This window comes from Vulpes vulpes, chromosome 5 (genome assembly GCF_048418805.1).
Source record: "Vulpes vulpes isolate BD-2025 chromosome 5, VulVul3, whole genome shotgun sequence".
In the NCBI taxonomy this organism is placed as follows: Eukaryota; Metazoa; Chordata; class Mammalia; order Carnivora; family Canidae; genus Vulpes; species Vulpes vulpes.
This window is the reverse complement of record NC_132784.1, coordinates 129,742,111-129,756,909: the sequence shown is the minus strand read 5'-3', so window position 1 is coordinate 129,756,909 and position 14,799 is coordinate 129,742,111. Positions and strand designations below refer to the sequence as shown.

Below are 14,799 nucleotides of genomic sequence, written 5' to 3'. Positions count from 1 at the left end.
CAGTGAAGGCAGCGCCCCCAGTGATGTGGGAGCCTCTGCTGTCACCTCTCCTGAGTCTCTGACACTCTTTATGGGTGGAGGAAATGAAACTGGCAATCTCCTCTGTGAGGGTCTCTTCAGCGACCACCCTCAATGGAATGGCTACTTTCATATTCATTCCTGTTCCTACTCTACCCGTTGCTGTTTGGAAGCTGGGCTTAGAGAGAGAAGCCATTTCAAGGGAAGTCCTTCCTGGGGGGTTGTCTGACACTCTGGCCACCTCATGCACGGTTACTCTATATCAGATGGGCTGTCGCCCAGTTTCCCGGTTGGCAAATAATATAACTCGATGCTCAATTGGAGAAGAATACACACCTTTCTTACTGCTTTGTGAGGGTACGTTTTCTTTACTTTAAGCAATAAAACATATCACATACTTTCTGTGGTTCGGGCCTAGAGTTCATGAGAAATCGTCCAGGACTGCAGAAGTTTGACTATAAGGCCAACTGTTCTGAATTTTGTCTTTTCCTTCATTAGATATTTTTGTGATTAATTGGGGGAGATTGTTAGAGGAGACCATTTTCAAAAGGATCCCTTCTATTTTAGTCTGTAATTACAGGTTCTTATCTGGAATGTGATCTTCCTTAAAGCCAGAATTCTAGGCAGACATTCAACAAATGCCTTTCACAAACAAATATGATATCCACTGACAAAAGGCAAAGTGAATAGAGAGGGAGAAAGAGAAGAAATGAATAAAAATTGTTTTGGGTTTAATTAGCTATAGTAGTATAACTTGTGACCAACTCCTTTGGCCTGTCACATTACTGGAATGAACCAAAATGTAGAAGGTTTTACAAATTACTCTGCTTGTACTGCTCATGTTTATGAGACTTGTCTCATGAAGTTACAGTGTTTTCCATATTGAAGGAGAAAATAGGAGTATTTGAGGAAGAGGTGATTAAGAGGTAAACGTAGCAGTAGAGACATAGCCCAGAGCTCTGGTCTTCACTTTCCTGTTGATTCCCCCTTATTCTACTATTACATCTCCTATGGGTTCATAACGTTTTTTAATATGGGTTCGTAATTTTTTAAGGGGCACTTATCCCTGTTGATTCATAATTTAATTTCACCTTTAGATTCACATTCCTTAATATTTATTTTCTCATTTACTGATGCCTCAGTCTTCTTCTGTGGGTACATACATTGTTTATTTACATCTCATATACTTTTCCCCACAATAAAAATCCCCTAACTTTTGTTCTGAATATCACCTTTACTCTGCTGTAGTCAGAAGAAAGCTTGTCCAGTGGAATGAATGGTTGGCTTCATTTAGTTTCAGCTTTTGTCACAGAGTTGCCTAATTCAGAGTCTGACATTCACCTTCATTTCCATTTGGTAAATATTTGAGGCTTTTGAATGTTTTTTTCCTGTCCCACTTTGCCTACACTTAACATAGAAAGACATCTATTTCCATATAATAGGCTGTGTCATATAATGTTAGTGTGTAAGAGAATAGAGTTTGGAACATTATTCTTGCTTCTTAATGACCTTGGGCAAGTCATTCATTTTTCTGCAGAATCATCTGGTCCGCAGGCCTGGTAGTGTTTGCTGTCATACCTAGTGGTGTTCCTATAAGGACCAAATGAGCAGGATTTTCATTGCTAACTGCATACTTGCAGTTGTGAACCTTTTAAAATACCACTCTACCCCACTGGAACTGTTTAGTTTGTCTAGGGTGGGGCCTGGCCATTAGTATCCAGGGATCTTATCTGTGCAGTAATGATAATTGCCTCCAAACAATGAGAAGCAAGATGGTAGTGGGACATGCATGTGTTTATATGTCAAGAATACCTTCTAACAGACCACCTCAGGGTAAATCACATTCCATCTTTGTTCCATTTGACTGTGTGCTGTTGTTGGAATCCAGGTAACACACTTGGCACAGGATGTGAAAGCAGTAGCCCCAAAAAGGGTGTCCTCATGATTTTACCTCTTAATGAATGAATCTGTCTCCAAAAATTGTGTCATGAGTAAATTTTCCTCTTTGAACTCGCAAAAATGAACCTTTCACAAATTACTAGGATGAAAATGAGAAGAAATCAAAATCAAAAGCCTGAATAGTTTTATAACTACTTAAATATTTGAACTTGTAATTAAAAACTTCCTCACATAGAGCCATCTGACCTAGATGGCTTCACTAGTGAGTTCTTACAAAATTAAAAAAGGAGTAATACCTCTCTTCTAGAGACTAGAAAAAAAGTGCACACATCCCAAGTGTTGGGAAACAGTTCTAAGTGCCCCTAATAGTTAGCTCCAAGTGTCTGAGAGCTCCTGGAATCTTAAGCTCTGCTGATAAGAGTGTAAATTGATCGAAACCACTTTTGCGAAAAACCATTTGCGAAATGGTTTGGCTGTTTATTAAATGTGAACTAGGCTAGTTGCCTAGCCTGTGACAGTTCCATTCCCACTTATGTACTCTTCACAAATGTGTATCTAAGTGCATCAAAAAATTTATAAAGAGTGCTCATGGGAGCATTATTTGTAATAGCCCCAATGTGGAAACAACCCAAATGATCAACAAAAGGTGGATATGTGAATTGTGGTGTATTCATACATTGAAATACTATACAGCAAAGGCAAAGAACCTGCTACTGCTATACATGACAGTGTGGATAAATCTTCTAAGGAAGACATAGAGTGAAAGAAGCCAGCAAAATAGCTTATGATTCTATTTATATAAAATTCAAACACCAGCACAATTCATCTGTGGTGATAGACCTGAAAGTAGTGGTTCATTTGTGAGGGTGTTACTGAATGCGAAACAATACAAAAGCACTCCTTGGGTTCTATTTCTTGATCTGGATGGTGTCTGCAAGGTTTATGCAATTTCATAAAAATTTATCAAGCTGTAAATTTATGATTCGTACTTTTTGCAATATGTCTATCATTCAGTTTTTAAGTAAACCACTCAGATTATGGATAAAGTAGTCTGGAACAAATTTAAAGGAGGCAGTAATAAGTAGAAACTTCAATCTTATTTTTATACACTCTCAGTAGATTCAACATAAGATTATAAATGAAGTGCAGTTCACCTAATCTCTTGCTACATTGATCTGCATGGTTGATTTATGTATATATGACTCAAAAAAAAAAAAAAGCTCTTTTTTTCCTTCAAGGGAAGGAAAAAAATAATTCCTTTAGGGCTAGCCTATGGGAAGTTCATAAAAGAATATTAATAACCTATTCATACCTATTCATTTTTAAAAGTTGGTATCCATTTAATAAAACAAATTTGTGGTAAGTAAAGGGAACTATATCCATGAGATGCTTATAAAAGCTTAATTGCAGTGGAGTACTCTCACCCTGATAGAATTGTTTTCATTGGATCTTTAATAGAGATCACAGGGGCCTTGGATTATTAAATATTCTACTTTTTAAAAAATCAATAGTATGTATTTTGACCGACTCAGCAGCCTTCTTTGTTGCTGTCATGGTGAACTCACAGGATCCATTTTACTTTTCAGGTGCAGGTGTTTGGACTGTATTCTGGAGAAGAATTTCATGAGACTTTTGACTGTCCCATTAAAGTAAGTATTCAGTAAGTTTTAATTTTTCTAAGGGTTTTCTTAACTGAGACAATTAGGATTGCAGTACTTTGAGCGCTACCCATCTTGCATTAATTTTGTCAGTAAGCATCTTCTCAATACTTAGGAAGTACTAGATATCATCTGATGGTGTAAAAGAGCACGGGATGTGTGTTATATGACTATGATATCGGTCCGTCCCCAGGAATCTTTTGTTGTAGTGAGTGATATGACACATACAGCCTATGATTAAAGAATCAAAGAAGTACTAACAGTATCAAGGAGTCCAAAGCCAAGAGAAGTTTACTTCTAGTTGTCCTTGTTGGTGAGGGCTTCACAGGGGGAGTGATATTTGGGTGGGCATTAATAAATGGACAGGGTAGACAAACCGGCTTTCCATGTGGAAGAACAATATAATATAGATGGAGAGGCCAGAAAGTTCCAAGTTGTGTTCAGGAAGTGGCAAAAACAGTCTAGTTTAGATGGTGCATAAAACACTGACTTGGCAGGAGAGCCGTGCAGGCAGTTTGGGGCTGGTTTTATTTTCAGGCTAAAGAGTTTGGAACTCTGTGTGGTAGATAAGGAGAAATTATTGAATGTTTAAGAGCAGAGAAGTGACATAAACTGAGCTAAGCTTAAGGAAAATTAATATGGTGACTATATACAGTATAGATTGGAAGGCTGATAGATGCGTGGCAGGAGGAGCGGTCTTAAATAACAGTTATGGTTGTTAAAGTGATGATTAGAGCTGTTGAAGGAAGAGGTCATTCATTGTTTTCACTTGTTTATTCAAACACTTATTGATCAATCAACAGGTAAAGGAGAGATAGGATCTGATGTGTGTTTTAGAAAGGCAACTCTGCCAGAGTGGAGGGTGATTTAAGCAGGAGAGAGATTGTAGACAGAAGGCAGTTTAGAAGGCTAATGCTGAACTTGAGGCAGGGCTTCACAGGACCTCATTAACAGGAGGGTCAGGAATATTCAAGGTGGAGTTGAAGGCATGAATGTAGAAAGCTTTTAGAAAGTAGACTTTGCTGCAAGCCATCGTGATGGGTTGGATGGGGTAATGAAGGAGGGAGGAGCTGGTTCTTGCTCTGGCAGTGGTATGTGGTGATGCCATCAGCTGCAAGAAGGGATGTTGCTCATTTGGTTTCTGAGTTCAAATGACTAGTATATCTGGTGGAAATGGTTTAGAGGTTAGAAACATGAATGTGGAGCTCAGGTAGAGATTGGTCCTAAAAATGCAAAGTTGATAACCACAGTTGAGTAGGATGAACATTGTTTAAAGATATCATTTAGGTAGAAGTTAAAGAGTGACCAGAGAAGACTGATGGTGAAATTCTGGAACATTCCAATGTAATGATTCAGGCAGTGTGTATATGGGGTGGGGAGCAAGGGCTCTCCAGAAGAATGGTGTCAGGCAAGCCAGAGGAGTGAGAGATTCCAGAAGAAAGGAGTGGGCAGCAGTGTAGAAGTGACATGGTGAGGACTGACACAGGGCATTTACCTGGTAATTATGAAGTCACTGGTGACCTTAGGACAGTTTCGAAAACATATGAAAGCTCACCATAGATCAAGAAATAAATTAGAGGCTGCACTTGGGTGGCTGAGTCAGTTAAGCCTCTGCCTTCAGCATAGGTCATGATCCCAGGGTCCTGGGATCGAGTCCTGCGTTGGGCTTCTGCTCAGTAGGGAGGCTGCTTCTCCCTCTTCCTCTCCCCCTCCCCCAGCTTATGGTCTCTCTCTCTCTCTCTCAGATTAATACATAAAATTGAAAGAAAGAAAGAAAGAAAGAAAGAAAGAAAGAAAGAAAGAAAGAAAGAAAGAAAGAAAGAAAGAAAGAAGGAAGAGGAGAGGGGGAGGGGGGAGAGGCTGACATAATGTGGTCAAGGAACATAGGGGATATCTGGAATAAGTTGCTCTCTAGAGTTATGCATTATAAGGGAGGTAAGAAGACTCTCATGAGAGATGTTAAGAATGTGTCAATGACTCAGTTTGTTTCCAGGGTGGATTAGGACAGTGTTAGAGGGAAGCAGGGCTAGCCTGGGAGGCAGGAATTCTCCCAAGTGCTTGTTATGTTAGGTTAGAAAAAAACCAAGATGTATTAGCAATTACAGTGGTTTTGGAACTAAGACAAGGAGGTAAGAGTATATGCAGATGCACAACTACAAAGGAGGAGCCACGAGGATGAGCTTGCGCTGAGGGGAGCCCCCAAACCTTCCAGAAAAGTCAGGGTGAATGAAGTAGACAGTGATGAGGGAGGAGCAGCCTGTGGAGAAACCCCTGAAAGGGGCTGGGAGGAGATTGGCTGAGTGGACAGCCAGTGAGCATGTGTGTGGGGGGGGGAACCACTTAGCTGCAGGGCCAAGGGGAGGTCCTGCGTGGTCAGTTCTGTCGCTGGGGTCCTACAGCTCTGTTACCTTTCCCACTGCCAGGGCCTCCGAGTGACCCCTCCCCTCCACGTGTATTGGAGGTCACACTCCCCCACCTATTCCACTTGGGTGCCCTCAGATCATTGGAAGGCATCTGGGACAAGGAATTAGTTGGCTTTTTCTGGATTTCTCCCGTGCATCATATTCACAAGCATTTGTGACATCTTGTTGCCTTGATTGATCTTAAGGAAGAGATGCCCACTCAGAGAGTCCTTTACTCAGCCAGAAACTAGAGCTAATTCACTCTCATCGTTCAGCTTTGACCTGGCTTCACAGGAGAAGTCTTTTTACCAAAGAGCAAAACTCAGACTTCATCAGTCTTAGGCTATTACCTGCATAGATTTCTTCTTACCTAGCTATCAGGATAATTTTTAGATCATGCTACCTGTAATGTGTAAAGGAGTTTCATTCTGTGCTCTCATCAGTGATGGGTTCTTGTTCCTTTACAGATCATTGCTGTGCACCCCCATTTCGTGAAATCCAGCTGTAAGCAGTTTGTGACTGGAGGGAAGAAGGTAAGTGCTTTGTGTCTTCCATTATGTGCAGTCTTGGGGCTTTTTATTTATCCATAATATTTTTAATGTCTAACTATTCGTTAGGAGAAATTTTGAGAAAGACCATTGTGGTGAAATTGTAAGACCATTATCCCTTGGGGGAGATGGGACCTCAGTGCCTCTCACTGATCATCCTTTGGAGTAGATATAGGGCAAGAAAAACAGAGCTGTCATCTAGTGCTTTGAAATGTTCCTTCCACAAACAAAAAAGTAGCATTTAAAAATAACAAAAGAGCAATTAAACTCATGTTTTTACCTGTTGTGGAAGTTTCTTGCGGGCTTTCATAAAGTTTTAGAACGATTATGGCTTTTTTTTTTCTGACCTGTTTCTGGCATATTTCATTATCTTAATGAAGTGCTATTTTTAAAAAAGAGAGTAGGGGGTGCCCTGGTGGCTCAGTTGGTTAAGTGTCTGCCTTTGGCTCAGGCTATGATCCCAGATCCTGAGGTCGAGCTTCATATCAGCAGTTGGGAGCCTACTTCTCCCTCTCCCTCTGCCACTCCCCCTGCTTGTGCTCTCTCTCAAATAAATAAAATCTTTTAAAAAAAAAAAAAAGGAGAGAGAGAATAAAGTATTCCTTTTGTACATTTACTTGTTTGTATAGAGATACAGTAAATTCTAAAAGAATCTTTCTGCTTCTGGAAAATAAGTCCAAGTTTTTTTTTTTTTTTTCTATTTTTATTAGCCAGTGATATTTTAAACCCATTTTTATAACAAAAATGCTGTCACTGTACTGGAATGCCAAATATTATTTCATATCCAGTTTAGCGCTCCGTGAAAATGAGGTGGTCTGTGGTTCTTTCTGTAGCACTGTATACCTACGGACTGGCTACCTTGAGGCTCAGCTGCCAAATGGTTTTTGAATGTTTTATGGTGGTTATCTGTTGTTTTCCTTTGGTTTGCTATCTCAGACTGATTGGGCAGGAAAGCATACTGGTCATTACCTAGTGTTTTTCAAGCACTGGTTTTAGCTCATTGTAATGGTTGAATGGCAGGTCCTGGAGATCCCGATTCCTCTCCACAGCATGAAGCCAACTTTGCACCAGCTCTGATTTCTTGTTGGGAGCCGGCTAGCTTCCCATCCCCCAGCTCATGCTTATCCTTAGGCTGTACTTCATCAGCCTCCCATAAAAATGTCTGTGGGATCAATCAGTGGGAATTACCCATTCAATCTAACATTCTCTAGCTTAGATCTGCAGCTGATTCACTTCTTGGAAAAACAAAACAACTATCTTACTTGTCTTTGTTGACCTCAGGAAGAATAGCTTTAAAATTCCTCTTATTAAAGTATTTCTTTATTGCATGCTTTTCTAGTTAAGAAATTTTAGGAGAGCTATAGCATAAACTCACTCAGCTATAATTTAAACCAGTGCATTTTTATTTAAAACTGAGTGGAGATAAAGAATACGGAGTACCAAAAAAAAAAAAAAAAGAATACGGAGTGTTTTCTTGTGTGTTTGTTCTTTTAAGTGGCTTAAAACAACAAACTTTTACTGTCTCACAGTTCAGAAATTACAGAGTGGTTTGCTTCTGTAGTGCTTCCTCTGAGTCTCCCTAGGCTTCAGTCTGCATTTTTGGCTGGGGATGCTGTCCTCTGAAGGCTTGACTGAGACTGGAGAACCTGCTTCAGTTGTCTTCTCTCGAGAGAAGACAATTTTTTTTTTCCTTTTTAAAGATTTTATTTATTTGAGAGGGAGAGGGAGCAGCAGAGGGAGAGGGAGTAGCAGAGTCCCGCTGAGCAGGGAGCCCAATGCAGGGTTCTGTCCCAGGACACCAGAATCATGACCTGAGCTAAAGGGAGATGCTTAATTAACTGAGCCACCCAGGCACCCTCAGTTGCCTTCTTACTAATAATCCCTCATATACTTAAAATTGATAAATCACTTTGGTTTAAGTATTTTCCTAGCATAGGATGCAGTTTTGTGTTCCAGTTTCTGATTTTAGAAGTTAGAAATTTTACAGTTAACCTCTATTTCTTGAAGGCATTGGTATAGAAGAGCATAGAGATAATATGAGTGGCAATGTCTAAGTGATAGTACTCAGAATCTGAAGGTGGAATTTTTCTGTGTTAATTTGAGTTCTTAACTCGGTTATTCATGAAGTTTGGTAAATGCTTTTATACTGTGAGGATACAAGGAGTCTCATCAAGTTTGCCACAGTAGTATTACTACATGGATGGCTTGTCAGTTTGCAGGATGCCTGGGTGAACTGTGTCAATTGTGTATTCTTCATCCTTATACTTAGCGTTTGATATCCTTTATAGACATCTGTAGGAAGGATAGTGTGAACGTGGCTATTTGGGTCAGAGCTCATTGAGTAGATATAGGAGCATCGTGCAGACAACTGAGTAGTCCAGTCTTCATTGTGGGTGAGCTAATATGGGAAACAATGGAATTTATACAAAGATGAACATTGTGATGGGTAAGTGAAATTTACCAAATGCTTAAAGGACAAGAACATCAGGAGTTTGGTTCATCTCTGGTTATCATTGACTACTTGACAATTAGTTCTGTATCTGACAATATTGTTCTACAAGAAAGCATTCTGATTCTTTTTTCCTATTCATTTCTCCAGAAAGGCATCTGTAGACATTTCTTCTCAAGCACAAAAAGATGTTTAATTATATGTACATAAGAAAGATGAAGTAAAGTAAAAACAAATCAGGTCATATGGACCTGATTAGAATATTTGGATTAAAGTAATTTAAAACAAAAAACACACAAAAGGGCTAATGTATTATATAAAGGACTCAGTATATTGGGATTGATAAAAGTACATGTGTGAAGAATTTTGATGTGAAGAAGCATATGATTGCACATGTCATTGTAAGTGATACTAGATCAATTTTTAAGATTTTTAATAGCTTTATTGATATATAATTTGCATATCATAAAGTTTAAAGTATATTATTCAGCTGTCACACTTTTCCAAAGTGGCTGCACCATTGTACATACTCATTAGCAATATATGAAGGCCTCAGTTTCTCCATACTCTGACCAACATTCATTTTTATCTGTCTTTTTGATTATAGCCATCTGAGTATGAAGTGGTATCTCATTATTTTTTAAAGATTTTATTTATTCATTCATGAGAGACACAGAGAGGCAGAGACACAGGCTGAGGGAGAAGCAGGCTCCCTGTGGGGAGCCTGATACAGGACTTGATCCCAGGACCCCCAGGATCATGCCCTGAGCCGAAGGGAGACGCTCAACCATTAAGCCACCCAGACATCCCTAGTATCTCATATTGTTGTGATTTCCATTGTCCATGATGTTGAGCATCTTTTCATGTGCTTAATGGCCATTTGTGTATCTTCTTTGGAGAAATGTCTCTTTGGATTCTTTACCCATTTTTGGATTGGGCTCTTTGTTTTTTTATTATATACCTGTGAAAAAAATTTTTTATATATTGTATATCCATGCCTTTTATCAGTGCAAGATTTGCAAATATTTTCTCCCAGTCTGTCACCTGTCTTTTCGCTTTACTTATGGTATCTGTGAGGTATCAAAATATTAGATTTCAATGAAGTCCCATTAACCCACCCTGCCCTTTTTTTTGGACACTTAAATTTTTGGTGTTGTATCTAAAAAATCATTGCCTGATCTAAGGTCATGAAGATTTATGCCTATGTTTTTTTTCTAAGACTCTTATAGTTCTAACTCTTAAATTTAGGTCTAGAATTTCTTTGAGTTAATTTTGTGTATGGTGTGAGGAAGAGTCCAGGCTCATTCTTTTACATATGGATATCTATTTGTTCCAGCCTTGTTTGTTGAAAAGATGATTTTTTTTTTTTTTTGCCATTGTCTTGGCCTCTGTCAAAAATCACGTAATCATAAATGTTAGAATTTTTTTCTGTTCTCTCAGTTTTCTTGATCTATGTATATTTATCCTTGTGCCAATACCCTTTTTAGGTTTTAGAGTCACTAATTTTGCTGTAATTATTTGTGTGATGACTAACAAATTAGCTGCTCTTTAAAAAGCTGTTATAATTTCTCTTATGTGTGTTAGAGGCTTAAGAAACATTGCTATGTAAATGTGTCTTCCATTTAGGGACTTGTACAAACTATCGACTGATTTCCCTGGATCCATTAAGTTGCTTATATAAATATGTATTTATTAAGCAGTAAAAAAGTAGTGTTTGTTCAATAAACTGTAATGACCTCTCTGTATGCAGTTAAATAACCAGAGGTTTCCAAAATGTGAATGAGTTTGGTGTGGTTTGCAGAAATCCCTGGAGCTATTTCTTGCTTCTGTGTGTATATGGTACTTTTATTAAAAAAAATATTTTTTTGTTAAAAGATTTTGTTTATTTATTTGAGAGAGAGAGAAAAACCATAAGCAGAGAGGAGGGGCAGAGAGAGAGGGAGAAGCAGACTCCCTGCTGAGCAGGATGCCCAGATGGAGGGCTCTACCCAGGACCCCAGGATCATGACCTGAGCCAAAGGCAGACACTTAACCAACTAAGCCACCCAGGTGCCCCTGGTATGCACTTTTAAAGATCACTTATGCTTCATGATTTTGGCATTAATGTGTTTTGTTTATTATAAAACACATTTATTTATTTGAAAATATTTCAGGGAATATTTCTGATTTCATTAAGGAATGTATCCTTGATTTTAAAAATGAAAAAGCTTTGAGAAGGTGACATTAAGGGGGGGTCACTACTGTGACATGATCATTTTCATCTTGAAAGTGTTGGCAGGTTTTTAGGGAGATCTGCTTGCTTCATAACAAAGTTATGGTATTTTGTACCTTTGAAAAATAAGAAACACAAGATGACATTGGCCCAGTTGTAACACTGATCTTTCCAACTGCAATTTTCATCTAGCACTGTAAACTAAGCAGAGCAAGTTTGAAGAGTCGAGCATTTAGCAAATGGTGATAAGACTGCGATAATCATATATCGTAGATCTCGAGACTTCTCTGTTTAGGGCAGATGGCAGATCCTATAGAGAGAAAAGAGAGTAAAGACAAATATTGCATTAACTGAGAGGTTATGATCTTCTGCCTTTGAAAGAGAAATTATTCTAGCCAGATGAAGGTGAAATCTGGAATAGAGGCATTCTTAACCCTTAAGAACACCGATCTTCCTTAGACTGACAGCTAAATGAGTCTTTGAATTATATGCCAACTTCTGTAAGCATTGGTGAAAGTAGCACAGGGACTAGAGACACAAAATTTGGAAAATGGAAGCCCTACAGTGGGATATTCACAGGAAAAATTAAAAGAGATGCCTAATTTACTATTTTAGTTCTCATTTTATTTAAAATCATAATTCCTATAAAAACATTTTTTTTCAAGTAATTGGGACAAACAGCTCAGAATAGCCCTGCAAAACAGCAACATAGCAGAAAAAACTTGAGTCTGTAGTTTGACACATTTGTTGATACTTCCCTTTTAAGGTTCTGGCTGTTTTGGTCTTTAGAGATAGCTCCTTATCCACCAGGGAGTAGGAAGAGGAGGCTATAGTTCTATTTGGCATAAACTTTTATTTTAGGTTTTCAAGGTAACTTCTCAGTAGTTGAATGCCATAGCTGGATTTATGGTCTCCACTGCTTGACACATGAGCATAAAAAGCTTATTCTAAATTCTGTTTTGTTTTCATGTTGGGAGAAAAGAAAAAGGAAAGAAAAGGCACATTTCTTAAAAGTGCCATTGGAGAGAGCTTTCAGACACGTGAACCTATGGATTTTTTAAAAAGTGTAACCTCTTGTGTAGCAAAAATTCTAATACATGAGCATAGCAATGAGGTTTCTATTTTAGAAATAAGTCTGTCAAGCAGATCTTACCTAGGTTTTTTTTTTTTAATTGCTCAACTTTCTCTGTCAGCAGATAAACTTTAGCTTCCTATGACCTTTACCTTTGAACTCTGAAATACACTTCATAATAGTTTGTTCTACGACTGACAAATTATTAAATTGTCACAGTGCTGTTTGCAGCCAAGTTCATTTTTAGAAACGAGATAGTCAGCTGTTTGGCATTGTGGTGGGATAGAATGAGGGGACCTGGCCGCAGGGACAGGTTGCTTTGTAAGCTAGAAAATGTCAGTTCGCAAACAAGGAAAGGGTCTGTGTGCATGAAATGAGAAGCATTTCACTGTTCAGCACTGAAGGCTTGTGGCAGATTTTACCTGAAGGGTGGGTGTAACATCAGCTAGCTTCTGTAAGTTCCTAACAGTGATCTGCAGATTCAGATTACATTCATTTTTCTTTTTGTCTAGATTGTGTTCTGAATCTTTTCTGGAAGGGGATTTAACAGAGCTGCTTTTTGTACTAATGCAGATCTTTTTTAGAATCCCGACAGCCCAGTGAACCACTAAATGTGACATGGAGAGGTCTTCCTTTCATGTTGGCTATCTTCTCCTGAGGTCAGAGCCAGGGTTCTTGGGCCTAAAAGGGATTCGACTGTCAGTTACCCTGCTTGGTCTGTTGTCCAGTGGATCTCAAGGATGGTATTTCTACAGGTGGTCAGATAGCAGCTTTAGAAGTGCAAACATTTGTCACACATTACTTCACAGGCAACTACCAAATTTATATCCTGATGGTTGCATGTGGAACCATTTATACATAAAATACCTTCATTTCTTCAAGTACTGTGTTTTAAATTGGTCCCATTATGAGAAATTCATTTAATGTTCTAAACATCCCAAAATTGATTGAAAACCACCTGTTAATAGGAAGTACAACACATGTATAACCTTCACAAACAGTTTTGGGATATGTAAAACCAAGTTATGAAATAGCTGTGTGGTAAACATATACTTGGGCGTGTTTTCTGTATGTACTGAACCAGCTGAAGCTGAATAGAAATCTGATTCTTAAAGTAGAAATCATTTCAATGTCAAAAATAGGCATTCTTCACTGCTTTCAAAATCAAGTTCATTTGTCTCAAATATTAATTGCTTTTTTGATGTCAACATGCAGGATTCCCAAAGTCCTTGGGATGGATCCATGGCAGCTTCATTTTCTTCCATGATCTCTCTTGTTTCATATCTGTCAAAACCCTGTTGACAGTAGAAGCCTTTTTTCTTTAATGAGTTCAGCTCACTTTTCCATATGTGATATTTCCATATTGTTTGTAGCTTCCCCCTGAATTCCAATGTAAAACTTACCATCTGTCTTCCTGGAGCAATCAAACCATCCTTTGCTCCTTACTGAAAATATCTTCCTCTGCGTGCTGAGAGTGCTGTGATTTTTTTTTAAGTATTTTGAATAGTTAATGACTGTGTGAGAATAATTACCTAGTTCAGATTGCTCGTCATGTTTGCTTATGGGGTTTAATACCTTCACTGTCTTGAACCCTGAGAGGTGGTGTCTTTCTCCCTCTTTATAAAAGCTGTATCAGTACCGTCATTAAATTTGGAGCCTTTTCTTTTTTTAAGATAAGGCTGTTAAAGCAAGGAGTCATAATTGCAACTATTGTAGATTTGGCATCACCAGTGCAAACTGAATCACAGTCATGTCATGAGACTCTTCGGCCCACATCTCCTCCCTGAATACAACTTTGTGTCAGGTCCACATTAGGAATCATGAACACATAGTACCTGGATTTTGGGAAGGGCGTGCCATGTATTTCCAAAAGTAGATGAGTGGAATGCTGTTGGTGGAAAGCAATTAGTCTGTTAGACCATTAATCAGAATGGTGATTTTGTAGGAAAATGAGTGTTCCAAGTCTTTGAGATGGAAGAACGTGTACATACGTCCATATGTATGTTTGTATCTTACAAATGTACTTGTGTATCACGGTGGGATAATTTTGTACCCCTTCACCTTGCACTTTCTCCCCTATTGTTTGTTTCCTTTCTGTTTTCTATTCAGTTCCAGCCTCTATTCCTCTTTGATACTTGTAACAGTGAAAATTGGAATAAACTAAAGGTCTAACAATAGTGAATTAGCCATGTCAGTGCCCTGCAGCCAAAGACCACCAGATATAAGACTACGGAGTGTTCGAAGGAATTCTAAGGTTTGGGCTGGTGAGAGGTGATTGGGAGAGACTTTAGGGAGCAGCGCTTCACTCTAGATTGGATGCTTTCTGGAAGCAGGAGTAATTCTACCATTGGGTATGTTAATAAATCTTATCTAGGAGAAGGAAAGAATCAAGGCTAAAAATATAATTTGTAAAAAAAACAAAAACAAAAATACAACAGTCTCTCATTTTAGCCAGAGTGGGGAGATATTTGATCATTTATGTGACTTGGAAGATGTTCGTATTTTGGCTGTGTTCAGATAGGATTATGGAGTGGTCTTGTT

General features: G+C 38.5%; 1 protein-coding gene across 2 annotated transcripts in view; it reads left to right on the top strand.

Moving 5' to 3' along the window:
• The window catches only part of VPS41 (VPS41 subunit of HOPS complex), a 164,852-nt gene that overhangs the window by 72,892 nt on the left and 77,161 nt on the right, over positions 1-14,799 (top strand). For both annotated transcript variants that reach the window (XM_026006642.2, XM_072760038.1), the window contains exons 6-7: positions 3,504-3,566; positions 6,445-6,510. In XM_026006642.2, coding sequence (XP_025862427.1) covers positions 3,504-3,566; positions 6,445-6,510 — 129 coding nt within the window. The remainder of the gene's footprint in view (positions 1-3,503; positions 3,567-6,444; positions 6,511-14,799) is intronic.